The sequence below is a fragment of the Notothenia rossii genome (genome assembly GCF_949606895.1).
Source record: "Notothenia rossii genome assembly, chromosome: 5".
NCBI lineage: Eukaryota > Metazoa > Chordata > Actinopteri > Perciformes > Nototheniidae > Notothenia > Notothenia rossii.
In genome coordinates, this window is record NC_136903.1 from 49,015,206 (window position 1) to 49,041,613 (window position 26,408).

Consider the following 26,408-nt stretch of genomic DNA (forward strand, 5'->3'; position numbering starts at 1 on the left):
ATTGTCCTCCCCCCCTCCACCAGCCGCCACTGCTGTATATATAATATGAGAATGGCTATAGGCACATATGGGAACCCACAGAGGCACATCCTTAATACTGTATCATCACAAAACAAGGCATCAACTTTTGAAAAGTAACCGCTTCCTGAAAAGGATTAAAAAAAATCTCTTCCACAATGACAATCCTAACCCCCTAACCCTAACCCAAGTTGTTCATTTACTTTGCATTAATATTTCTGACATTAACCCACTCACAATGACAAGAAAACTATATTTAATACAATAATGCAATTAAAATCCTCTATATTTTGTCTATTCAAATGAAAGTGTGTGTTCACTATTATTTGAGTCTAAATACATTAATGAAATCAACACTGTGCATTAACAATTATTTATTTTACTGGTGCAAAATCGTCCACATCTGCTTTTGCTGAGGTGTATTGAAGAAAATGTGTGAATGGCCTGCAGAGCGCCACCTGCAGGATGCCTGGCTTCAATCTACCTCAGCCCTCAGGCCAGAGTTCAGGGACCTGAGGAGGGGCTTGTGGTGATGGCTGGGGTTCCACAAGAAAATTATAAACAACAAAATTAAAATGAACATTAATTAATTCAAAATTTGAACAATTTGAAACACATTAATAAATCAACTTGCACTCCTGCACACATACAACTGTAAAGTCCAAAAGTTGTTAACCACTAATAGGCTGAGGAATGGAAAGCATGTCATCGTGAGCTGTAGCTGTGTAAAAAATGCAAATGCTGAATTATGTACAAACATGTTCACATGCACCCACTTCCTGTTCTTGTGACTGCAGGTGCCTAATCATAGCTGCTGACTCATCACAAAACCCATGCTGGGAAAGGCTCAGCCAATACCGCTTCACCTGCTGATCGGACAGCACAGATCTGTTTAGTGCTGCAGCATGTGAGTCACAGACACAGGTGGTGTCTGAAGATTCAGAGTAAAACAGAGTGCACTTTATGAGAGAAAGAGAGTGTGTGGGAAGGCAATCATTCTTTATCTGTATGTAAGAGCGTGTCAGCAGTTCAGGGTTAGAAGTGTGTCTGGAAACGGCAGCAGCAGCAGACAAGCAAAAAGACACAAGGTAGATGTAAAGCAAGCAAACTCGCTGCTCACACAAACCATAGCCTGCTGTTCCATCTAACTGAGACCTACAGGTGAATACTCATTTCTGCTAGTCACTTAAACATCAGTTAAGAGACCTTGAGAACAAGATCGGAAGGCTTGTGTCATGGGCGCTAGTAGCTTTCCTATTGAGCTAGCTGGCCAAAGAAAAATAGGTCTTTGTTTTATAGTCATTCACTCTTTCATATGTTCAGTTCTAAGAAAGCCTGGGTGCTGGTATTGGGCATGAGTGGAATGATGGCAAAAACCTCTAAATATTCCACACATTAATCCCAGATAACTACCCGCATTGCTACTAGTCACAGTAGGGAAATTATCAATTCAGAAATTAACAAGTTAAACCAGATACAAACGGTGTATTGATCTGCATTGATCCTAACATGGGGTTGTGGGGGGCCAGCTCTGTGAACACAGTGTGTGACAGTCAGTGTGTGAACACAGTGTGTGACAGTCAGTGTGTGACAGTCAGTGTGTGAACACAGTGTGTGACAGTTAGTGTGTGACAGTCAGTGTGTGAACACAGTGCGTAACACTCAGTGGGTGACACTCAGTGTGTGACAGTCAGTGTGTGACAGTCAGTGTGTGAACTCAGACACGTCACAGCTGATTTCTGACAGTCAGAATTTCACAGTTATGAGTGAGCAGTTTTACTGTACACTTATAATAACAATTCATAATACCCACCCTACTGACCTTCACATTTATAATTTTTTGGTAAGCGATATATAGCCAAATAGTCAATGACAGTTTGAGATTGTTGTGTTGTTTTGGTGTTGGTCACTATCCTAACTCAGCCTTTAATCTTACTGCTGGCTCTGAAGAGAATATATGTGCTGCAGGTAAAAGTCCAAAAAGCATATGTGGACGTTACAGCTCGATGATGAGCTTGCCTTCATCGTCACTGCTGCTGGTGTCCTCTATGTGTTCCTGGCAGCTCTGCACAGGCCTCGCTCCGTCCACCGGCACACACTCGGCCGGCTGGTAGCCATGAAGCTGGGCACATCCGAAAACGCCCCCCCCACAAATACTGCTCTGCGCCCTGAGGACATTCGCTGCTTTAACCACAGTGTCCTGATCATCCCCAGGTCGTAGGTGTGGAACAGGCTCTGATGGCAGCAATGCATTATGGCCCAGCAGCACCTTGGAGTTGGACACTTGGTTTAGCCCACTCTGATACTTGGTTAATTCAGAAGCAGAATAAGAGGCTGAAGCATGTTGGACGCTGATGCTGCTCTGCTTCTGGTCCTGCTGTGAAAATGTTCCTGTTTGCTGAGGGCTGGGTTGAATTGGAGACAAAGCATTTTGTCTTTCTGTTGATATGGCCTGTGCTTTGATACGTTGATTTGGATAAGATTCACATAAGCTCTGTCTTTGTTGGTCAAGAGTGCTGCCGGAAAAATAGAAGTTGCTCATTTCCAATGGGGCCTGTGGACAGTTGGAAAGGCTGACCCCACTGCCGGCAGAGTGCAGAGTTTCTGACTTGATCTGTGGAGGGTACTCAGACATTCCTGAGTGTGTCTGGGGAAAACGCTGCTCAGAATGCCAAGAGTGTTTAAAGGCATTCCCCTTTACCTCTATGTCTTCTGCCTGTTCAAAAGAGAAGAGTATTACCGTGTTACAATCATAATCCTCCCTCCATTGAAGCTTGTCATTTGCTTCCTGCATTTCTCAAGCTCTGCAAAGCTAAAGTGACATAAATGATGAAAAGATAATCCAAGGATTTGTTATATAGTAAAGACTTGTGTAAGTGCTTTTCTCATAATGTGTTGCTGATGTGTTTATCTTTGGCAAACATCTCTGTAAAGCCTCATAAATGATATCTCACTTGCCACTGTGTGTTGTTCTGTCAAATATATTTACGTTTATATTGTACACCTTATATATTTACTGTGCTGCAAATATTTAATTAGAACAACATTATGTCTCTGTCTCTCTCTCTCTTGGTAAATGCCTTTAAAAAATGAAAAACAAATCTGTTAACCCCATTATACCTGAAACCTCCTCCCACATGATCTCAAGATCAGGATAGTCTGAATCTGTGAGGGATTGGTTGAAGGTTTAAGGATAATGAAACACTAGAAACTAGAAAGAATGCTGGATGGGAGAAAATCCTGTGCATTTGAAGTGTACTTGCTGTTTGTCTGTCTGTAGTTTAGCGTGGGTTTATGTTTAGTGTATGTACACATGTGAAGAAGGAGGTAAGGAACCATAGAAAGGACAAGAGATGATTGGAAGTTGTTTGGGCTGTACATTTATGTGTGAGGAAACTCTGAAAGGGTGAGGATAAAATAATTGTAGAATAAATCTGCATCAGCGAGCTGTGAACACATTCCATCTCACCTCTGCCTTCGTCATATCTGGTGAACTTGTATGTGTGCAGCGTGACTTGGGCTGGTCTCTCTTGGTTCCTCCACTCTGCCGGGCCCGGCCCTGTAGGGAGCCCCCCTGCTGGGTGTTCTCTCCTGGGCCCATGGTCTGCGCCTCCTCTATCAGCCCTAAGGGAATGTAAAACTCTTAACGTAGAAACTATAACTGGTACAGATTTTTTCAAAAGCACCAAAAAATACTTTATCATAATATATTATATTATTATTGTTGTAAATCTTATATCTATCTCATACTAACATCATATTACCAGTCCATCACCCAAATAAAAGACAGCAATACATGTTCTTGTGGCAGACATGGGAAAACAAAGGGACATGCGCTCTCTCTTTGAATTAGAATTGTCTGCTGCTGTAAGGAAAGGATATCCTCCCCGGCCCACTCCTCTACACCTGTCTGCTATATGTTGGTTTTGAGTCTTTTCCGGACAACTAGGAACTTGATAATTGTCTGAAGTCCCAAACTTCTTAAAAAACGAGTGGCTACATTAGTCTTGTATGCAGGACGGGGTATAATGAAACTGAGAGGTTTGACAATGATTTCAGTTTGCCATGGAGAGATGTTTAAGCGAGAACTCTTTTGATTATTTGTTTGTAATAATAATTCCTGCATTTATTTTTTCAAATTGCAAAAAGAAACACTGATCATACAGGGCCCTCTTGTGCTTAAAACTGGTTTCTCTCTTAGAATGTGTTGAGTCAAACCACTTAGTGACAACTATCCCAGTGCAGTCTGTTCATAAGTATTATATAAAGTTGCAATAAAAAGTATGTCAACCCTCCTGGTTTTATGCATGAATTGGTCATTAAATGGGATCTGACCTTTATGTAAGTCACAAATATAGACGCACATAATGAGTGTAAGCTAATAATACACAAACATGTTTAATCTTTCATGTGTATCATGACGATATCATGATGAACTTGGAAAGGATTATTTCCCTTGATGGTGGCAGGCTGTCCAGGCCCTGAGTCAGCAAAGCAGCCCCAAATCAAGGTGTTCATTTCACCGTACTTTACTGATGGGATGATGTTTACATGTTGGTATGTGGTGCAGTTTTTTTCTGCCATACGTAGTGCTGCTTGTTCTTTTCCTTTAATGCAACCATAGTTTAATCAGACTAAAAAACATTTTCCCAGTATAGTTTTGTAGTTTTAGGCAAGACTTCAGGTGCACAGTGGTGTTATTTTGGAGAGCACTGAATTAAAAAAGTTTGATAACTCCTAACTCAATTTACTTTCGTTAAAGTCTAGGGGTTCACATACTTTTTCCAACCTACACTGTGAATGTTTGAATGATTTATTCATAATGGACTAGAAAAATACAATCATCTGTGCGCTATTAGTTCAAATGGATTGTTTTAGTCTATAATTGTGATTTAGATGAAGATCAGATCACATGTAATGACCAATCCATGCATAACACCAGGATATTCCAAAGGGTTCACATACTTTTTCTTGCCTACTTGTATGTAAGTCACATTAGAGTTTTTTCTGAACCCCAGCACCCTGTGCAATGACGATGAGGTCATGGGATGTTCACATTCTGGGTCCTCAGTATGGTCTTCAGCAGGGAAAGCCTCTATCAGGGGGAAAAGTCATGTGGCAGGTGAAGAAAGGGACTGGCTCTAAAGCAGGGGTGTCAAACTCAAAACTCAAATCCGGCCCGCGACTTCCTTTTGTGTGGCCCCGCAAGAGCTTGCAAAGAATATAACACGTTTAATATACGGTTACATGTCGCTTTACAGAAGCTCATTGCCCATAAACTATATGTCCACAATGCATCTCATTTTGTGACATGCACACTGAAGAGACTTGCAATTATTTGCCCTAGACTTCTGCTTTCAGACTTAGTTAATTATGAAGTTATTACCCTAATTAAGTTTGAAACCCCTGCTCTAAAGGCTTGGTTGTCATGGCGATACTGAATGTTTTACTATAATTACATTTTCCCATAATTCTGTGGCTGAACACTAATTGTGAGTTTTTTTTGCCATTCCTGTCAGTGTTTAATTTAAAATCAGATGTTCTCGACCACAAAGGGAAATCAATGACACATTCACACATTCTTAATTTGATTACAATATTCACATATACCTGCAGCAGGGCTCTGATTTCTTCTGAAGACATCTGGAACATCTTCAGGTTTTTCTACCTGGATACTAGAAGACACTGGAACAATCTGAGCGAGGGGTTTCTCTGAGTGGATTGAACTGCCTACATCCTGTGACAGCTCACTTTTCTGTGAAAGGTTCTGGGATAATGTGGTTTGCAGTGGATAACTGCAGGAGATGGATGCTTGTGGCTTCAACTGTCTTGGATGTTCGCATTTATTGATTGAAGATGAAGAAAGTGACCCAGAAAGTTGATCAGCACATGCAGTTGCGGGGGCCTGACCGGGATGGATTCTTCCACTATCTAACTTCCTGCTTTCATATGCAGAGGCATCCTCCACAGCTTTAAGTGTGCCTACATTACCTGCTTGATTGTTAAGTATGTTTTGTCTTGCTTGGCCCAGTCTCTCAGATCTTGTTTGAGAGGTCAGCCCACCGCGGCCGAGCCTCCGGTGCTCCTCAGCACAACAGTTCAGTGAAAGAGAGTGTTCCTCCTCTGAAGATTGGCCCCTTCCTGACTTGACATCGCTGAGTGAAGCAGCAGTTGACGTAACATTACCAGTGGAGCTCTGAGTCGCAGTGACCGTGTAACTTTTATGTGGGCGATGCAATGGGCCAAGTGCTTCAGGATGTGTAGATTCAGCTGATGGTGTATCCTGAGTGAAGTTTTTCTGTTCAGTCAGCTCTGCCTTCACAAATAGAACGGGCACTGGAGGTTTTATTCTCTCCATGTTAAGTGTGGGTAAAGACACACTTTGTTCCAAATCAAAGTTTAGAGTTTTGTTCTGGATCACTTCCGGGAGTGTTGCTTCCACATCACACCTCTGTGAGAGGGCACTGACTGATTGCCTCTCGATTTGGGGTTCAATGAGAGCCAGCTGCTCGTCAGATATGATCTGGAGGCAGATCTGGAGGTCTGCTGTGTGAACATGAAACACATTCTGATCATCTGGCCGCATCTGGTCCAACGGTACAATGTGAGAAGGCACCACAGGGGGGTTTGAGCTGCCATATGCACTGTTTACAGAGCTGAAATGCTCTGATGCTGGCAAGAGTTGTGTGTGTGACAGAGGGGGGGGAAGGTTAGTCTGACTTTGTGAGAGAGCTGTAATGGCAGCAGGAGATGACTGATAGTTTGCTGTGGTTAAGTAAGGAGTAGAAGAACAGTTTGCAACCACAGGTGCAAGAGGTCTGGGTAACTGTACAGGCACTGAGCCCCCTGAGGATTTGGATGGCAGTATTGAAGTGCTGAATAATCCTGCCTGGTAACTTTGCAGGCTGGCTGTGGTTGTTGTGGTTGATGAGAATTGCCTGTGCACTACAGCTACTCCAACTGTTTCACTTGGATTTAGTCTTTCAGCCTGACAAAGGGTTGTGGCTGTGCAAGTCAAGGGGATCTGGTCTTGTGTGGAGCTGAGAGTATTTGTCTTCATGATATCACAAGTTTGCTTTGGTGTGACGGGATGAACACTTTTCCTCCCAGAAGTTTTGAACGAGGCAAAGCTTTGCTTACTCTGACAGGGTGACAGAACAGAGTTCAAAGTACAGCCATCACTTCCTGTTGTTTTATCCACCCCATTCAGTGAAGGAATTGCACCAGATTCTGAATCATGAGGTAACTTTAGCTGGTATTTGGGCAGGAAGCTCGCCTTGGCAGTGGGGGGGTCAGATGGTGAAGTGCTAACAAACAATGTATTTGCATTGATAATGCATGTGGGTAGAAGAGCTGCTTTGAGCGCTATGTGTTTTTGAGTTTTTGGAGGGTTCATACAACTGAGATCTTTATCCTGCTGAGGTGTACTGCTACTGACAGAGTGTTTTTGTGTCGGTGTGTTAGGTTTGGTTTCCATCTCCAGAAGGCAAATTATTTTGTCATTAGTCTTCTTTTTTTTCCTGTCAGAGATAATATTGGCTCCACAGAGCTGCAATGTGGAGTCAAAATGTTTTTCTGCATCAATAATTGTTCCTGCTTCTGCTCTGCTCACACTGTCTGTTTGGTGTCTAACCAATGGTCCAATTGAAGAAACTGGCAGTACTGACAAAGACAGGTTTCTCCGAAGCGGTGTCCTGAGAGAGCTGCATGATGTATGAAGCTGGCTAGTTTTTATATTCAAAACCTTTGCAAAGACAGGGGTTTCTGCAGGAAGATAGCCTGAATGGCACACTGTAGCACTGCTGCTTGTGAGGTTTATGGTTGAATCTGTTATTGTTACTGTCTCCTTATGAACTACTGACAAACTCTTTGGCAGGCCCCGCCCAACCTCCTGCTCTGGGTTTGTGGAACATTTCCTGCCTTTGATAACGCTATCATCACCACCCTTTTCCGCATTGTAAAGCTTTTTGAATGTCCCTCCCCCATACATGTACCACTTGTTGTAGGCAAACTTCTGTGCTTTTTTCCTCCGGAACTTTCTGCTGCTTGGCTCTCCACAAATGTCACCACCGTCACCGTCGCAGCTGAGACTGCCGGTGCTGGCCTCCTCCACAGATGAACTTGTGAAAAGAGCGTCTGTTGCGTGGTTGCCATCTACGGCTGTCTGCCGGACCAGTGGGCGGTGGGGGGATGTATGCTGGTTCACAGGCTGAACAAAACCTGTCGGAGTTATCTGGCAAGAGCTTTCCCTCCGGACAATTCTTACATAATCATTCTGATAGCAGGATGTTGGGCTGCTCCTGTCCGGCTGCAGGAGCGCCACACTGAAAGGGAGGGAGTGGCTGCGGATGAGGGGGGCATGCTCCACTGTGTTGGATTGCTGAGTGGGCACGGAGGTGTAGAAGTTGGGCTTCTTGTGTCTTTGTAAGCCAACATTTGGAGCCTTATTGATCCTCATATCAAAGTGAAAGGAGTCCTTGTATGTGTACTGCATGGGGAGGTCAATGCTACCCTGCTGGAACAGAACTGTCTTTCGTGGCCTAACGTTTTCTAGCTGTTTGTCCTCCACAACAGCTGTGTTCTCTGAAATCAGCTTCGATATGTGCTCCTCTAGTGATTTCTGCTCCTTTGCCATGTATTTGTGTTCCTGTTCAGCCTGGCCCGGTCCTGAAGTTGTGTTTGTGCTGGTGGTGTCTTGAGGATACTCCTTAGTGGATTCGGTAAGGGAATCTATACTGTGGTCAGTTAAAAGGCTGCCGGGGCTTGGGTAGTGGTCCCCGCTCTCACTAAAGCCTGAGTCTGTGCTCTCATGGCCCTGGGATTTTCCTCTGGATACAGAGCTCTCCCACTGCTTGGAGAACAGAGTGGCTTCTTGTCTCTGAAGGGGAAGATGTCGACTGGCAGTCAGTGGAGGTTTCTCATTTTCCGTCCTCTGTTTTTTTATTGTTACCTTTGCACATTCATTTTCTTCTGACTTCTGACCTGCATGGGTCATGGCCTTCTGTGTACCGACAAGACCCTGCGTCTGTACAGAGAAGACCTTTGCAGTACTGGCCGGGCTGTTGGTGTCAGCAGGTTTGGCATCCTGTTCCACGCTGCTGGACTCCCCGCTCCGCTCGTCCAGAGACGGGCTGGAGGTACAGGTCTCTCTGGAGCCGGACATGCTGTCCAGACTGCTCATGCTGCTCTGCTCTGACTCAGACCAGAGGCGAGCATGAGCCTGAGTACGCTTATGTTTGTAGAGGTTGCTCTGAGTTTTGAAAGAGACTCCGCAGGTGGTGCAGGGATACGGCCGCTCCCCGGTGTGGCAGCGGAGATGCTTCTCCAGCACACTGGGCTTCATACAGTCCCGTCCACAGTGAGAACATACATGTTTTCCTGTGGACTTGGGTCTGGCTGCAGGAGCAGCTGCGAGCAGACTCAATCCCGGTTGACACTGCAGTCCTCCAGTAATATGGAATGTGAGAAAGGGAAGTGTCTCCTTGGAGTAAAGCGGCGGCATGGCCACATGCATTGTGGCTGGCTCTCGGGGAGCTGCAGGAGGCACTGCTTGGATGTAAACCGCCGTCAGTGGAGCCTGGAGGTCCATCCTTCCCTCTCTCTGCTCTGCGACTGTGCTGATGTGCACTGAAGCACTCTGCAATCCTGGCTTGCCAGTCTCCATGGTAACCCTGCTGCTGTCGTGATGTACCAGATCCAAGTCTGCAATTACCTGTAAGATAAGAATAGTTTGCATTAGACCTCTGCTGTGACTAAGATCAAACATTGCAATCGATTTTAGCCAAGATGCTAGTTGCTCATAAGGAGGATATTAGTGTTCTGTTTTGGAGAGTATTTGCATAGCATCATCAGAAAAGAAGACAGGAGCAAAGTACCATATAAATATCCAAAAGCAACTAATGATAACATATATGCAATATTGTTCGGATAGATGGCTGATATGGCAATCAAAAAAAATTGGAAATGTTCATGTGTATACAATCCAGAAAGACATGGGTGCATTTCTACAGCACCAAAATAAACATTTAAATGTTAGCAGTAATATTCATGTTACAGAGCGCAGAGAAAAATTGAGGCATTCAAATCTGTGCTAAGTAATTTTAAGAGCAGGCTGTGCAGGAATACAGCTCTTAAGATGTGTTTTGTATGCAGGCACATGCAGTACAAAGAGAGAAGGAGGGACGTAGGAGAGGGGCGAGGGACTGACATCTGACATTCGTACATAAGAAGCTTTCATCTCCCAAATAAAGTGTGTCAGCCGAAAAAAAAGCCTTTGGAGCGGTTTTAAAAAGAGGCAAAAATTGTTCTGAAAACCAGCTTCTGCTATAGCAAGAACACACTTTAACAAAGCTGTAACCAAAAAGCGAACATCTCTAGACTAATTTCTTGTTTCATTCTGTCTCTATTAATTGGATTTATAATTATTCATCTTATGAGGGAATGAAATAGAAAATACCTGATGGTGTATAGGCAAGAATAAACTAAGATAACAGAACACAACTGAAAACTGTGAAATCAATCAGTGAGAAGTCACTTACCTTAATACTCTTCAATCAGCAACAGACGTCTGACTTAGAGAGTGCTGAACACTGAACAGCCCCATCCTCAGTGTACCTGCTCATGCAATCTGTTCCTCTCTCACAGCTCTTTCATGTCAACTGCTTCTTGTTGAGGAAGCCGAACAAATGCAAATGAGAGAGAAGATGCACTATGAAAGTGGTGAGGCAGAGAGGAGGAGAGTGAGTGAAGGAGAAGGGCTGGCTGAGTGTTTGGCTGTCAAACAAAGGCTTCTAGAGGACAAGTTGAGAACATAGATTACACAGTGTGATCAGCAGGAGAGCCTGGAAGAGTTGGATGATGATCGGGTTGTGCAGAAGTGAAAGCGACTGCTTGGCAAAGGAAGTGCAGTGACAGTGGCGAGCTTACCTTCAACAGTCACGTGGGCTGACTGACTGACTTTACCGCCAACAGTTATATGCTTGCACCCCCACCTACCTACTTCCTCCCACACACTAGTTGATACACCCACAAAGACAAGGGTGCAGCAAAGCTAATGTTGATGTGGCTGCTTTTCCTTATGTGCACTGCTTTCATTCTCTCAGGCAGAGAACAGATGGATGACTTGTGAGTTGATTGAGTAAAACTCATACCTCAAGCCCCATTACACCATGTAATACACCAGGTCATACAGCACATGCTTATACATGTGTCTATAATGAGTCAAATTTATTTTCTTCACTTTAGAAACACAACACAGATGGAGTTGCTCTCTTTTTAACTCAGGATTCTTACAAAGCCTGAGGAATTATGTGTTATCGGTTTCAATCTTTTGTTTAGTCTAATGTCATTGAACAGATAATAGTGATGTTAACAGTTCATGGCAGCATAAAAAGACAAATGCAAAAAATACTGCTACACATACACATCCACTTCTTGTCCACTCCATGGTCACTAGTGTTAAATGTCAGTGTCCGAGGCCCAGTTGTGGACAACATGAAGAAAGACAGTCAGTCTGAGTATGAGCTGCATCACATGTTGCAATTGCTCTTATATAACAGTTACAAGATCATTAATACAAACACTATAATATTTAACCTAAATAAATAGATATTTAGTATTTCTATACACTAACATATTATATACAGTATATTATATGTAACATAATATACATGGTATATATATTATGTATAATACTCATATACATGGGAGAGTCAAGTACAACCATATTCATATTTCACTAACAGTAGTCAACTGATTTATTCTTAATACAAAGTGTTTACCATGTATAAGTTTTGTATGTGTAAGTTGATATATTGACTTTTAAATGTGAATATATGAAAAGCATTTCAAAATATGTATACCCTCAATAGCTCTGATGTAATGGATTTTTTCAAATATCAGGATTTTGAATCAGTATGTCATTCACCTGCAAATTGCAATTATTAGAAAACATATACTTTTTACATAATTTCACTGCTACAGACTCTAGCTGGTCTCCACGGCAACTGCAGGCTGATCCCATGAGAGCATGCTTTGTGTTGACATGGCAACAAGGCACCTCTCTTACCGTGCATGTTTTCTACCCCCGTACAGAGCTCAGTCCTAGTTTCAGGCATGTTTGCATGTTTTAAAGACAAATTAAATTCTTTCCAATCACAGTAAAATGTATAAACATGTCTTTCCCCATACAGTCAGTCAACAGCAATGTGTTATGTTTTTGATAGATTCTATTGTTTGCCACGGAGTGAAACTGTTGAGTTATAGATACCACCCTGCTGAAAAAACCAGCATGGGCCAGAATGGACTTCATGCTAGTCCATGCTGGTCTTTGCTGGTTTATGCTGTTTCATGCTGGTCTATGCTGGTGAAGCTGGTTGTTATGCTGGTCTGCCGGCGCAAAAGGCTGGTAAACCAGCATGATGTTGCTGGTGAAGCTGGCATACCATGCGTTGCTGGTGAAGCTGGTACACCAGCCTGGCGTTGTTGGTGAAGCTGGTATACCAGCAGTGGCGGCTGGTCGAAAATGTTTTTGGGGGGGCTGTTGATATAGTGAGTAAAACAATTTTTTGGGGGAGAAATGACCCCTTAAATTGGGACTTCTGGTGATGTAATGACCCCATACAATCGTGGTTCTAGGGCCAGGAACAACCAGGCTGAGTCGGGCTGAGTATGCTAAACTAACTGCGGTCAAGCCAGCCTCCACTCGGGAAAACCTAGTCAAGCCAGCCCTCACGTGATATTGCGGTGCGCGAATATCCTATGCATTACGGTAGAGTCAAAACAAATTATCCCTCTGTGTTTAGATGAGAATAAAACAAAAACTGTTTTGTATCAAATACTCATTTCACTTCAGGGTGATAGCAGGACATCCCATCTAGTCACTCAGAAAAAATCAGGACATTCTGAAGTAGAGTTTCAAAATAAAATCCCTTTGAAATCTCTATTGTATGAGCTATCATCCCTGTTTTTAGATGAGAATAAAACAAAAACTGTCCAGTATCATAGATCAATCTCACTCCAGGGTGATAGCAGGACACCCCATCTAGTCACTCAGAAAAAATCAGGACATTCTGATGTAGAGTTTCAAAATAAAAGACCTTTGAAGTCTCATATATGAGCTATCATCCCTGTTTTTAGATGAGACTAAAACAAAAACTGTCCAGTATCATAGATCCATCTCACTCCAGGGTGATAGCAGGACACCCCATCTAGTCACTCAGAAAAAATCAGGACATTCTGATGTACAGTTTAAAAAAAAAATAGCTTTGGGGACAGGGATGATAGCTCATATATGAGCAGTGCTTGAATCGGGCCGGTACTCACCGGTACGCAGTACCGGCACTTCTGATTTTTACCCATGTAGTACCGGCACTTCTTACTGAGTACTCAGCCGCCGGCAATATACGTATATATTGTAAACGCAACGCAGCGCAAATGTGGGTCTGACTCTGCCTCACAGAGGGTGACTGGCTGTCTACATGACGTGGCCTGCCGACATTGCCACTTTCATACAGATCATAGTAATGCCCTCGATTGGTCTCTGTGTGTCATTCAAGCTCGGGAGGGTGTGTGTTGGTGTATGTGTGGCGCGAGCGAGCGAGAAAGCGTGCGCACCGGTTACGTGTATTGTTGTTAGCATCTGGTGCTAGCTAGCTGCGCTAACGGATATAAGGAGCTTTTTCAACAACAAGGTGGAGGGAGAGTCCTTTGCTGTCAGACTGAGAGGCTGAAACTACAGCTCTGGTGAGGTCAATTACTCTCTTGAGTCTTTAGATAGTTAACTTAGTTTAAGTTATCTCAGTGGGTCTCAAACGGTTCGGTCAGCATCTATGTAAACACATATTTCCATTTGAGGGGGTAGTGATTAGTCAAATATGCATGAATAATACAAACAAAATGTTAACTAGGTGAAAAAAGGTAAGATAAACTTGTTGAGAGCTAAAACTAGTCTTTGCTGTTGCCTCAAAGAGGAGCAGGGGGGAGAGGAGGTAGACAGGAGAGGCCGATTCAGGAGCCCAGACACACTCACAACTATAAATGAACCAAAAACAAATAAATAAACAAGTTTCAATGTTTTTTCATATTGGATATTGTATGTTATTGGTTATGGCCATGTACTTATGATTTTATGATTATTTAAATGTATACATTTTTGTTTCATATGGGTGTAGTCTCTTTATTTCCCCCTCAAAATGCACCAGATTGATGCATTTAAATCCAACATTTAAAAACAAATCTTACCGGGGGAGCATGCCCCCGGACCCCCCTATAGGATTTGAGGCCCGGCCCCACTGTTCCCAAATAGATTAGGGTTAGGGCATATCTCCATATGTTTCTTTTTGGGTAGTAGATTTAAACTAGAGGGCTATCACTTTGCGCAGCAACGCTATTGACAAATAAATCCAGCAAAATGGCACAAAAAACTGGTTGTGGCCTCAGGGACGAGGAGTCATTTAACCAGCCAGTAGGAGTCAAGCTTTACTTTCTTTTATATCCATAAAGAAAAAGTAAATCTGTTTACAGTTGTGTCATTATGGATGTTGAGAGGTATCCATATATCTCTTCATTTTGCTCTCAAAGTGCACCAGATTGAGGCATCTAACTTCAATATTTTAAAAAAAATGTTCCCGGGGGAGCATGCCCCCGGACCCCCCTAGAGGGTGTCAGGTCCACTCCCCACTTATAAAAAGAGCACTTTACCACTGCACCCCCTCTAATCTCAGATGCACCCTGAGTCATTTTGTTTAATTACAGTGAGCCTTTCTAAAATATACAGTAAAGAGACAAACCCACCAGCATTATAGGATATACTATGACTTTGTGCGAAATACTTGTTGCTGATTTAGAGTACTGGCACCTTTTTTATTCCAATTCAAGCACTGTATATGAGACTTCAAAGGTCTTTTATTTTGAGAAGGAGGATCTTTTTTTTACTCTACCGTAATGCATAGGATATTCGCGCACCGCAATATCACGTGAGGGCTGGCTTCACTAGGTTTTTCCGAGTGGAGGCTGGCTTGACCACAGTCTAAACTAGAGAGAGAATCGCTGTCAAGGGGGCTACAACTACAACAAGATGAACATATTTGACCTCCTATTGGCTGCCGCTTTATGTGCATCTTTTGAATTGCAAACAAAAATGGCTGCCTAACCATCTATTTTTTTATTTATTCATTTATTTATCAGGGACAGTGCACATTAATAAACATTACTGTAAATGTGCCAGAGTTAGCCAAGAGGCTATTTTTCATCCGTAGTCCCTGGACATGTACTTTCTACATTTATAGGTCTCTGTTCAGTGTTATACAAAGGGGTTTGTAGTTTGTTCTTGATATTTAGGCGGAGTACTGCACATGTATTTTTGCATTATAATCAAACTCTTGAAATGTTCACCAAATATATTAAAAACAATTTAACATAGAAAATAAAAATTCCCAGGGAATTCAAGTCTCTTATTTCAATATTTATTAAAAATATTTACAATATTTCACTTATTGTTGTAATTTTTAAGGAATTCCTTTAGGAATTTAATTAACTTCACTTGTGTATAGGCTGTTGACTGCTGCCTTGTCATAGCATATTGGCTCTCCATTTAAAGATGAATTGGCTTAGACCACATGAGCACTAATTGATTGGAATTCATGGAAATACACTATTGAATGGGCAGGGAGATAACTTTTCAGATTATTCCGACATCATGTTGGGGATATTTAAACTTTTAGTGGCGAAGCGCAGCCAGAGAGTACCCGCAGCCAATCAGTAAACAGAGTCCTGACATATTGACCTATGTTATAAAGAATTTCTTGTCGCCTGAAACACATGAACACACCTCAGAAAAAAGTCATCATTGTGGCGATCTGCACTTCGCTGCTGCCTGATGTGAATTTGGCATAACAGAGCAGCTGTTATTGGTAGTGAGAGCAACAAGTTAGTGGACTGCAGATCGTTTGAATGCCGCCTCTCACCTCCGCACACACGGGGTGTGTGTAAAGCTCTGCCCTCGTTGAAACAGAGATCAGAGGAGAGGAGAGAAACTAGCACGACAGAAAATGACAGCAGACCGCAGTAAGACTCTCACTAAGCTGATATGAAACCAAACTCCCGATGTTCCGTCACTGCATCGATGCAGAATCGTACATCGCGATGCATCTTATAAATCGAGAAATGTCCACACCTCTAATGCTCATCTACTATGGCTGTTTGAGCTGAACCTGTAATGAATAATGAAATATAAATAATGTTCACACCAGTTTTTACCACCAATATGTTTTTTTATCAATATATAGCAAATTATCTTACTAGATTTGCACACTGCGCATACAGGCACACTACCTAGTACCTACTATAAAATACAACACATGTTCTAAAACAAATGGGAAGTCACACACATTCATCCAAGTTGTAGTCCCTTTTCAAGAGAAAATATGTGAGAAACACTATGGTTCACCCTGCAACTAAGACACTGCACACAAAACACACCACAACAATTATTGGGGGGCAATAACATTTATTGACATTAATGTATTCTTTATTTTTCGGTGTCTTCCATCTCAGATGTGGTGGGAAGATATCGGCGTGTCCTTAAACTGGTGCAGAGAGGCTTAAGGATGACCAAAGCTTTTAAGTAAGCTCATGTTTCCAGGAATGCTGTGAAAGACACTGCAGCAATTGCTGAAGTATTCCTGGTGGACAAAAGTGTCCTAGACCAGTTTAAGGGTAAAACCACACTTTTAAAATTAGCCCAACTCCGTCAGAAGAAAATAGTCGGTGAACTGGCAGAAAAGATTGCTCAAATGAAAAGCAACAAACAGCTCATCCCCTTTTCTGTCAGGTAATTCTGAATGTGGGTTGAGCGTTGTTGTTGTTGTTTTGGGGGGGGAGTTTTTTCATTTTGGGAAGCTACTTTGGGGAAGTGCTTTGGCGACCTGTTAATAATTATATTTAGATGTCCTTTCGTAGCATTGAATGTGGTTCACAACTGTTCAGTTTTTACTTGTAGTATATTATTAAAATAAAAAAGCTTTCTTTCTCTGATATGCTGTGTATAGTGTTTGTTCTACTGTGCTTTATAGCCTGTTATTGACTTCAGTTATCCAGTCTTCGTGATCAGTTGTGCAAAACATTTAGCTTTATTCCCATGTCTGTTGCATATAGTGGATGAATGTATGTGGTATGTTGATAGGTTATAGACTTTCTACTGTTCTCAACTGTTTTTCGCTTTAATTGGATAGTCCTAACACATGCCTACAAACACTTAGTGGAGAACCTACTAAAAGTATACTAATAGTCAACTCTAGATTAGTTGACGATCAACAGATAGTCAACTAAACTTTAAAGTTGCTTATCTGTTGATCATCAACTAATGCTAAATGTAATATTCAACTAAACTTTAGTTGCTTATCTGTTGATCATCAAGTAATGCTTAATGTAATATTCAACTAAACTCTAAAGTTGCTTATCTGATGATCATCAACTAATGCTTAGTTACTTGTCGGTTTGAACGATGCTGTTGAATGTCAACTGATGCACTGTTGACATGCTACTAAATGTCAACTGATGACTTATAGAGTGTTAACTATGGACTATCAAAATAAAGTGTTACCAGAAAATTTTCCCGGGGGAGGTCCACAGTGTTTACATGCTTATTTATACAATATGTGTGCTTATAATAACATTATAAGACAAAAGTTGGTTCCGTGTTGTGTGTAGTGAAAACGCGCTAGAGTGAGGGGGGGCCCCAAGCCAAAGCTTGCTTAGGGCCCCCAAAAGTGTAGGGCCGGCCCTGCCACTGGGCTTACAACTAAAGACACAGCTATGCAAAACAAGCAGCATGTGTACGGCTCTGAGAATCTGCCTTGGTACAAAGTAGCAGTGAAAACATGGGACAGAATTTTATTGATTTGGGCATTCTCACAATAAGCAAGAGGAATGGATTTGATAATGAAGCACTGACACAGCGCTCTACAGAGAGCGGCGGGTGGATAGACCGCTGCAAGGACTTTCCAAATGGTAAAAGTGGGGGGTCGAAACTAATCATTTTAAAATGGCTGCGACGCCCATGAACTCATTGCTGAAAGAAATTACTTCAACATTTTATTTTTCTGTCCTCCCATTATGCAGACATATACGTAACGAGATAATTTTGTGCTTAGTAACTGTAATGTAAATACTACCGAACCAACAGTAACCAGTTAAATTACTGTGTTACAGATAACATTTTTAAAAACTTTTAAAATTTGATTACTCTAACACTACTACTACTTTGAAGCGTGTTAATCCAAACAATGTATTTAGTAAACTCAATTTACATGGGAAAGTTATAACATTTTTATACATAGGTAGATAGACGGACAAATAGACAGATAGATAGACGGATGGATGTATAGATAGATAGACAGACAGATATAGATAGATGGATAGATGAATACTCTGAACAAAAATATAAATGCAACACTTTTGTATTTGCTCCCATTTTTCCTGAGATGAACTCAAAAATGGGAGCAAAAACAAAAGTGTTTCATTTATATTTTTGTTCAGTGTAGATAGATACTTCATTCATCCCAAATTGTGAAATGTGTGGAAACAAGTATAAACATAATAAAATTAAATACAAATGAAAGCAATAGGCAGGAATATATGCATATACAGTAGAAAGGACACAATGAATATTATAACATTTAATGTAGCCTTACTATGAAGGCTGACCTAAATACGGTGCTTTTCTACAGATTACTTTACCACTGCACTGGTAAGGTAAAACTAGACCGATTAATAAGATGTGAAGTGCTTTGTAACTTTGACCCGCTTGACTGAATACACAAAGAACAATGAAGAAAGAGTTATCTCTGGGGCTGCTTTGCTGCCAGCTGCTCCCCTGGGACCCAAAAGTGGCGTAGCCTGTAGTCTACTTCAACATCAATGCATACGAATGTGCTCTATATATGCTGTATTGAACCAATAAACTAACACAAACTAACAGAACTGTATCACTATAACATGATGATGATGGTGATAAAGAATGCATCTAACCAGTGGCGGCCAGCCCATAGGGGCGCCGCCCCCCCTCTTCCCAAGTCAGATGCCTTCACCACAACTGGCTACAACAACTGGCACCATGTTCTTGTACGTGATAAGGGACTGGGATGTCATGAATCAAGCAAAGAGCACATAGATCCATAGATCTCTTCATGTTGCTCTCAAAGTGCACCAGATTGATGCTTTTAACTTCAATATTTAAAAAACAAAATCTTCCCGGGGGAGCATGCCCCCGGACCCCCCTAGAGGAGGTGAGAACCTCCCTAGAGGGTGTTAGGTCCACTCCCCACTTATAAATATAGCACTTTACCACTGCACCCTCTCTAATCTCAGAAGCACCCTGAGTCATTTTGTTCTGGAACCGGGCCTGAGCTAACCACACTGAAGATTATGGATTATCTCATATTTTATGTATGGTTTGTTCATCATTTTCATAGCCCCACTAAGAATATTTTCCACCAGCCGCCACTGCATCTAACGTTCTGCTGTTCATTATAATAATAAAAAACAGAACATTAAACAAACCATCATGCTCTAACTTTTAAGTCATGCGGAAATGTCGTCATCAGCAGGCCATCACGTGGTTTCCGAAAATAACCGAGTGACACGAGTAGATTTTAGCCGATACCGCCGGAAAGTATGTCTCAAAACTCTGTGTGTGTAAAAAGACGATCCGCAAGCGCATTTGTGGTCGACAAATACAGAATGGATTCACAAATGCCTGATCAAAAGTTGTAAATGTTAAAGAGATATTCACAGATGTTTTTTTATTTGTGAAAATATTTAGCGTATTTGCCGATCCGTTTTACATTTAAAAAATTATTTGAGAGTTTGCAAATCTTTGAAATGCATTTCTGGATGGTGTTTTACATTTACAAATCATATTTAAACACAAATAATGAGACATATCTATACCCATAGACGCCGGTCTCGGCAGAATTCAAGTATCCTGGACATTGAAACAGTCCTTCGGCGGGACTCGACGACGTAGCATCCTTGCAATAGTGGCTCTGGAGGAGACTTCCTCGACATTGAGAAACACCCACTGAACACTACAAAGCTGTGGGGGGCCTCTGCATCCAGTACTGTGCTGCCATCTTGTGGCCACAGAACCACACAATGCTGTCACTCAAACCAATGGAGGACAGTCTCCTGTCCAGAGCAACATGCATGTAGGCAGCTGCTAAACATTGTGTGAAGGGAACCTAAAGTGTACTATGCCTGAAGTTTCATCTTCATAGCTTTGGTTTCAGGTTATGGTGTTGGAATAACTTGAAATAGGTCCAATTGCACAGAAACATGAGCAGTCAGTGAGACAGGTTGTCAATAAGGCAAACAGCATCAACAAACTGAGTTGGAAGAGACAAAGCATATTTTAGAGGTTGCCTCTAAGTGTACTCTGTGTATTTTAACAAATTTGTAGGAGAAACTGCTGAAATGTGGACAGAATTCCAAATGTGAAACAATAATTCAGATTCTATTTAATGTACTTTTAAAGTTGTAGATCATATGGAAACAGTGTGTGAACTCTAGTTAACAGTGTGTGTGTGGTTTATTTCCTTTTCATCATGTTTGGCATCATCTTTGGATTTTTGCATGTTCGTGGAGAATACAATGTTATCATAGGTGACTTGAGTGATAGAACCAGAACACGAGGTTCAAATGTTTTCCTTAAACAAATGGCATGAAATTATATGTTAAAGGTGGGGTAGGTAAGTTTGAGAAACCGGCTCGAGATACACTTTTTGTTATATTCCATGGAATGCTCTTAACATCCCGATAGCAATGAATATCGGGTGTGTTCACATCTGCCTTGTATAGTCCGGTTGAATCGAACCCTGGTGCGTTTAGCCGCTTGGTCCGGTTCATTTGGGTCTATGTGAACACTAAACAACCGGACTCTGGTCCGCTAAAAGAGGTGGTCTCGGAGCGCTTGCTTGCGAACTCTGGAGTGGTTCATTGCTGGTGGGAACGCAGTCCGCACCAAAACATAGGAAGCGTAGTATTTACGTGTCACAAGAACGCGGATATCTTCAAAATCTTTAGCGAAAGAGTCTTTCAAGACATCCGCGGTTGTTTAGTTAAAGAGTGAAGCAGAATGACGAGTGTAGTGTTAAGTAAAAATTCTCCGTCAGCGACATAAAAGTAAGAACACCTGTCGTCGGTGAAACGCCCCTCCTTACTGCAGAGCGTCTCTCATTATATGTGTTATAATGTTTTTTAACGGACGTTGTCTGATTATATAGTCATATGCGTGGGCGGCTAGTGTCTGTTGATCTCCAGATTAACAGCAGCATGAGAATAACCTGCCGAAAGTGCCGATGCTCCATGGCGGAGGCTCCAGTAGAAGTTGCCGGGATTTACGTTTTTATCCCCTTAATGTCTGACCAATGGTTGAACAGCATTTCCGTGCACATGACTTGTGTTTATAGTCAGTTTGAGTTTTGTGTGAACGCAAACCGAACCTTCGGAAAAATGAAACAATGTAACAAACTGTCATCTGGTGCGCACCAGAAAACGGACTATTAGGTGTGAATGCACCCTAGTGCTTTGACAAAAAAATCCATAAAAACATTGTTCATCTGTGGGAGCCGTAGTACTGTAAGAAGCACGACCAATCATTTTAGCCGGCCCGGCTAAATTAACTGGATGGCCTACCTGCCTGTCAGCCTTCCATCTGTGCACAAACTTATCTCGTGCCCTCATTGGTCATGTGCGCGTTTGTGTGTGTTGGAAGAGGGGCTCTGTAAGGAAGTGGCAGATTTTTTCCGGCTGTGTATTTTCAAATTCTAGCGCACTCGAGCTGGTTTCTCCAAAATTACCTACCCCACCTTTAAGTGACCATTTGAAACAACACTATCTGCTCTACAGCACCAGGTACTACTGCACAGTCACACCCAATATAAAAGCCCTGTCAATTTAATCACAGCAGACAACACAACATTACTTTCTGTTCACACACACACACAATGTTCTTCCAGCACTCAGCTGAGCATAAGGCTGATGTTCCACAAGTGAGAGGAAAGGGGAAATACCTAAACATACTTTCTGTCTGAACTTAGCTTTTGTAGGGTTTAGATCGCAACACAATATTTAAAAATGAAAATGTAAGGCAGCTGATAAGGGTAACATATGGGTAGTCAATCATCCAGGAGGCTTCTTTTCCAACAAATGTCCAGTCGTAAAGAGATTTAAAGTCATCTCTTGAAGAGGCGGTTAATAGCTTTGATTTCCTCAGTGGACAGAGGAGAAAGACTGTAGCCCCGCAGCTCAGGTTTCCCTGCAAACAAACAAAAGAGACACATCATGAATCATACATCATCCAACACACCGACACATCGTATTTCTCAGCCTGAGTTCAGGCTGAGAAATATGCGGAGCCGCAGCGGAGAGAAGATAAGGCTGAGTGGCTTAGTGAGTGGCTGAGTGAGTGAGTGAGTGAGTGAGTGAATGAGTGAATGAGTGATTGTGTGTGTGAGGAGATCCACGGATTGGTCCATTTGGACCTGGGCATGGTTACGTCACCACACTCAGGAAGAAAAAAAATGGAAAAAGAGAAATCTCCAACGAGGCGTTCTGGGGCAGCATAGACAGGTCTTTTCTGTTTTAGAGTTTTACTCGCTACAGGGTGTACTTTGAGGGTTTGTGACTTTGCAGACCGTTTACATGCAGAAAAACCTACATAACACACAAGGGGACGGGTAATAACCAGAGAAGCATGACATGGGAACTTTAACAGTTGCAGCGGACCTGCAGGATTCAGGGAGTTTGTTCTTCTGCAGGAGATCGTTAATATAATTTGGTCCTAAACCATTCAGTGCTTTAAAAACCAGGAATAGTACTTTAAAATCAATTATTTGCTAGACTGGAAGCCAGTGTAAAGACTTCGGAACTGGAGTGATGTGATTCACTTTCTTAGGCCCCGGCCCCACGAGGACGCACACGGCTAAACGCATAGGATTAACACAAATGCAAAAAAGCTTCCGTCCACACGCAATATTCACCGGATAGTGTCTGTCCACACGAGACAGCTCCGTTTAGCTCCAACCGCTGGAGAAGCTGCAGTACATATGCATGAGCCCGTACGTGGCGCTGTAACTTCCTCCACAAAAGCAGCGAAGAAGCATGGTTGTCATGGTTGTCATGGTTGTCATGGTTGCCCTTCTGTTTATTCTCCGCGTGGGAGCCGGGCAGAGTTTTTCACCAGTCAACGTGTATTAAAGTTTTAATCTTCCGGACAAAATTATAAAAGTGCCGGTCAAAGGTCTTCTTTGTTATTTATTGAGCTTTAAAACAAATGAATAACGACTCTATATAATATAATAATAAAATACACGGAGCCTCTCTTTTTCCTCCCTATCTTCGGACAGCGTCAGTGTCTGTCTCATGCAGCAGCTGATTCAGTAATGAGTGACCTGGCCGACAGTAAAAATAAAACATATTTATAACTAGTTTAGGTAGTTTGAGAGGTAATTAAAATAGCTAAGGGTGATGACCTGACTTGAAGTGTGTGTTTTGCTCCGTTCACCGCTGAATCACAGCGGGAGGAGCTGCGTGTCTCCGTCCTGTCAGATTAGACTTCCCTCGCGTTTATGTCCATATCGAGAGAAAGATAAATAATCTGAATTCAGTGTGCAGTTTACTTTGACGCGGTGGTGAGCAGCAGAGGTGGGGTTTAGCATACTCAGCCCGACTCAGCCTGGTTGTTCCTGGCCCTAGAACCACGATTTTATGGGGCCGGAAAAACTGTGAATTAGGACCCGCTAGCCGGTACTAGGCCAAGTGGAAACGCAACCAAAAACGGGCCCCGCACGGCTCGGCACGCTTAAAGCGAGCTCTGCGCTGCAGTGGAAACGCGCCATTAGTGTCTATGTACCACCTCACACACAAATGTGACTGTTATGGCGCATTTCCACTACACGGCCTCGCTCGGTATGGCTAGGCCTCGTTAGGACTGGCTCACTTTATGCTGCGTTTCCATTACAGTTTAGTAGCTGTGCCATAACTATAGTAACGCAGTGTAGGCGGAGCAGTGACGTCATCTTCAATGAGAACCACAGAAAAACAACATCAGCCGTTAGCTGTTAGCCCTCAGAGCTCACAGCTCCTCATATCTGTTCAGAAACTAGACAAAAGTTAAACACACAGACGTGTATTACAATTAAATCACGGTCAAATATGTTCATTTTGTTGTAGTTGTAGCCCCCTCGCCAGCGATTCTCTCTAGTTTAGCATACTCAGCCCGACTCAGCCTGGTTGTTGGCCGGGAAAGAACCTCGATTTTATGGGGCCAGAAAAAAAGTATCCTCTCAGCATTAAGTGAGAAAGTGTATTCTGTAAAAGAGTCACAGGGCCAGAGGGGGGGCAGGTACCTTGCAGCTCATTCAGACGGTTTACTTTAGCTTTCAGTCCTTTACGAAGTTCATTTATCTCCTTGTCCAGCTGCTCTTGGTCTACAGGTGACAAACAATCTGTTCAGGATGAAGTTATGTATCCACAATATGTGCACCGCAGATATATTTATATTCAAATACATGATATTCAGTATCTGGTCAATTTTGATTTCCAAATTCCCTTTTTCTTACCTTTCTGAATCATCTCTCTAGTCTTCAGTTTGGGAAGTTTGATGAACATGTTTCCGAAGCAAACCTTCACTTTCTCTGCAAATGACATCAGTTTTGATTCAACATCGATACTCATGTCCACAGCGAGTTTTTGTATACGACCTCCCTAACATCATGAATGTTTGAGCCCAGATGTCTCACCCGTATCCTCTGTCCTCAGCGCGCTCAGAGCCTCTCTGTTCCTGTTCCTCCTGCTGTCCAGCTCCACCACCTGTAACATCAAGTTAGAAACTTCCTCTGGTCATGTGGAGCTTAATAATTACACACACATTTAGTGTAAAATAAACATTTAACAGTGAAACTGCTGTAATATTGCAATGGGTCCAGCGATGCCAATATCGCTGTATGGTCCGTGCTCCCCGCGTGCTGATTATCAAATCAAGTGCTCCCTAAACCAGCTTTGATAACACTTGAATGCATAAATAATTATAAAACATATCATATATTATTCTTAAATGGACCAATCTGCACAATGGCTACTTATAACTATATGTTGATGATAATACTTTTCTACTTTTACTTGAGTAACATTTTGAATGCAGGACTTTTACTGTAACAGAGTATTCCTACACTCTGGTACTTCTACTTTTACTCAAGTACAAGATCCGATTACTTTTTCCACCTCTGGATTTATGAACTGGGGTTGACTATTTATAAGAGACAGTTCCTATACAATGCAGTCAAATCAAGTGTCAAGCCGAATTGAATCTTCCAAGTAAAGTCATTTCTCCACCTGTTCCAGAACTCCATCTAACCTGTGATCTGTGATCGGACCCAAGCAGGATCACACCGTACATGTGGATGAAGAAAAACGCCCTGTGGACCACAGACAGGGCTAACATCCGGGTCCTGCGTGTCTGCTCTCAGTTACCTGCTGCTTGGAGCTGAGCACCTCCTCTGCAGCCTCCTCCACCTCCGTCAGGTGCTCCAACACTAGCTGCGACACGGCGTCCATGCTAGCTGCTGCTGTTAGCTGCTGCTCTTCTTCTTCTTCTTCTTCTTCTTCTTCTTCTTCTTCTCTTTTTTTAATGGCGGGTCGCAAACAGCTTTTGGTTGCATACCGCCACCTACTGTACACGAGTGTGTATCATCATGTCAGTCCTCTATTAAACCAGCATATCAAAAAGAAAACCATAAAATAACATAAAATAAAATAAATAAAACAAAACAAAAAACAAATCATCCATGGTCTACTGTTAAATTCTTTCCCCTATCCCAGTTTCCCTCAAAAAGGTGAACATTGCTTTTCTGATGGCTCTTACTACTTCTCCTTCTGTTCCCAGAATACCCGCTACATTCCACTCCCTCTCTGCCTCTAAAACGGTATCCCTTAATTTCCCTCTTTCAACTCTATAGGTGACACAATGTAATAAAATATGTTCCACATTTTCCCTAACTCCACAGTTCCCACACTTGTCACTGTCACGTTTCCCCATGACATACAGCGTACCATTTAATGCAGTGTGATTTAGTCTGAGCCTAGCTATCATTACTTCCTCCCTTCTGTTTCTTTCTTTATAAATATTAATTGTAATTTTCTTTTGCACTTGATGGTATTCTTTGCCTTTCTGGTCTTTCTCCCACCTTTTCTGCCAGATCTCCATCCCTTTCTTCTTAATAACTGCTTTTCCTTCTCCTTTTCCAAGTTGAACTGGTAATGTGATTTCCTTTTGTAATGCACTTTTTGCTAATCTATCAGCACACTCGTTCCCTTTCACCCCCTCATGCGCA

The 26,408-nt window shown here is 42.2% G+C and overlaps 2 protein-coding genes across 6 annotated transcripts; both read right to left on the reverse strand.

Annotated features, from left to right (window-relative positions):
• Positions 1-377: 377 nt before the first annotated feature.
• On the reverse strand, positions 378-11,256 carry LOC307041962 (uncharacterized protein). 4 transcript variants are annotated; one of them, XM_079685581.1, is made up of 4 exons: positions 10,557-11,256; positions 5,629-9,730; positions 3,488-3,642; positions 378-2,734 (listed from the first exon to the last, which is right to left on the reverse strand). In XM_079685581.1, the coding sequence occupies exons 2-4, from the start codon at positions 9,680-9,682 to the stop codon at positions 2,015-2,017; spliced, it is 4,929 nt and encodes a 1,642-aa protein (XP_079541707.1). In that variant the 5' UTR covers positions 9,683-9,730; positions 10,557-11,256; the 3' UTR covers positions 378-2,014. The 4 variants fall into 4 exon arrangements, with proteins under 4 accessions (XP_079541707.1, XP_079541706.1, XP_079541709.1 ...); XM_079685580.1 differs by having other exon boundaries at positions 5,629-11,256; XM_079685583.1 differs by having other exon boundaries at positions 2,588-2,730; positions 5,629-11,256.
• Positions 11,257-21,956: 10,700 nt separating this feature from the next.
• On the reverse strand, positions 21,957-25,704 carry pdrg1 (p53 and DNA-damage regulated 1). 2 transcript variants are annotated; one of them, XM_079681192.1, is made up of 5 exons: positions 25,549-25,704; positions 24,819-24,888; positions 24,639-24,713; positions 24,426-24,506; positions 21,957-22,333 (listed from the first exon to the last, which is right to left on the reverse strand). In XM_079681192.1, the coding sequence occupies exons 1-5, from the start codon at positions 25,630-25,632 to the stop codon at positions 22,251-22,253; spliced, it is 393 nt and encodes a 130-aa protein (XP_079537318.1). In that variant the 5' UTR covers positions 25,633-25,704; the 3' UTR covers positions 21,957-22,250. The 2 variants fall into 2 exon arrangements, with proteins under 2 accessions (XP_079537318.1, XP_079537317.1); XM_079681191.1 differs by having other exon boundaries at positions 25,433-25,570.
• Between the last annotated feature and the right edge of the window lie 704 nt (positions 25,705-26,408).

Bases quoted from the DNA above. Each gene is read 5' to 3' on its own strand.
- LOC307041962 (XM_079685580.1), bottom strand. From the start codon at position 9,784: ATGTTTGATCTTAGTCACAGCAGAGGTCTAATGCAAACTATTCTTATC. The intron at 3,643-5,628 runs GTATATGTGAAT...ACATTCCCTTAG, and splicing joins AAATCAGAGCCCTGCTGCAG to GGCTGATAGAGGAGGCGCAG. The intron at 2,735-3,487 runs GTGAGATGGAAT...TCTTTTGAACAG, and splicing joins CAGATATGACGAAGGCAGAG to GCAGAAGACATAGAGGTAAA.
- pdrg1 (XM_079681191.1), bottom strand. From the start codon at position 25,519: ATGTTAGCCCTGTCTGTGGTCCACAGGGCGTTTTTCTTCATCCACATG. The intron at 24,507-24,638 runs GTAAGAAAAAGG...TGTCACCTGTAG, and splicing joins TAGAGAGATGATTCAGAAAG to ACCAAGAGCAGCTGGACAAG. The intron at 22,334-24,425 runs GTACCTGCCCCC...GTTTGTTTGCAG, and splicing joins CCGTCTGAATGAGCTGCAAG to GGAAACCTGAGCTGCGGGGC.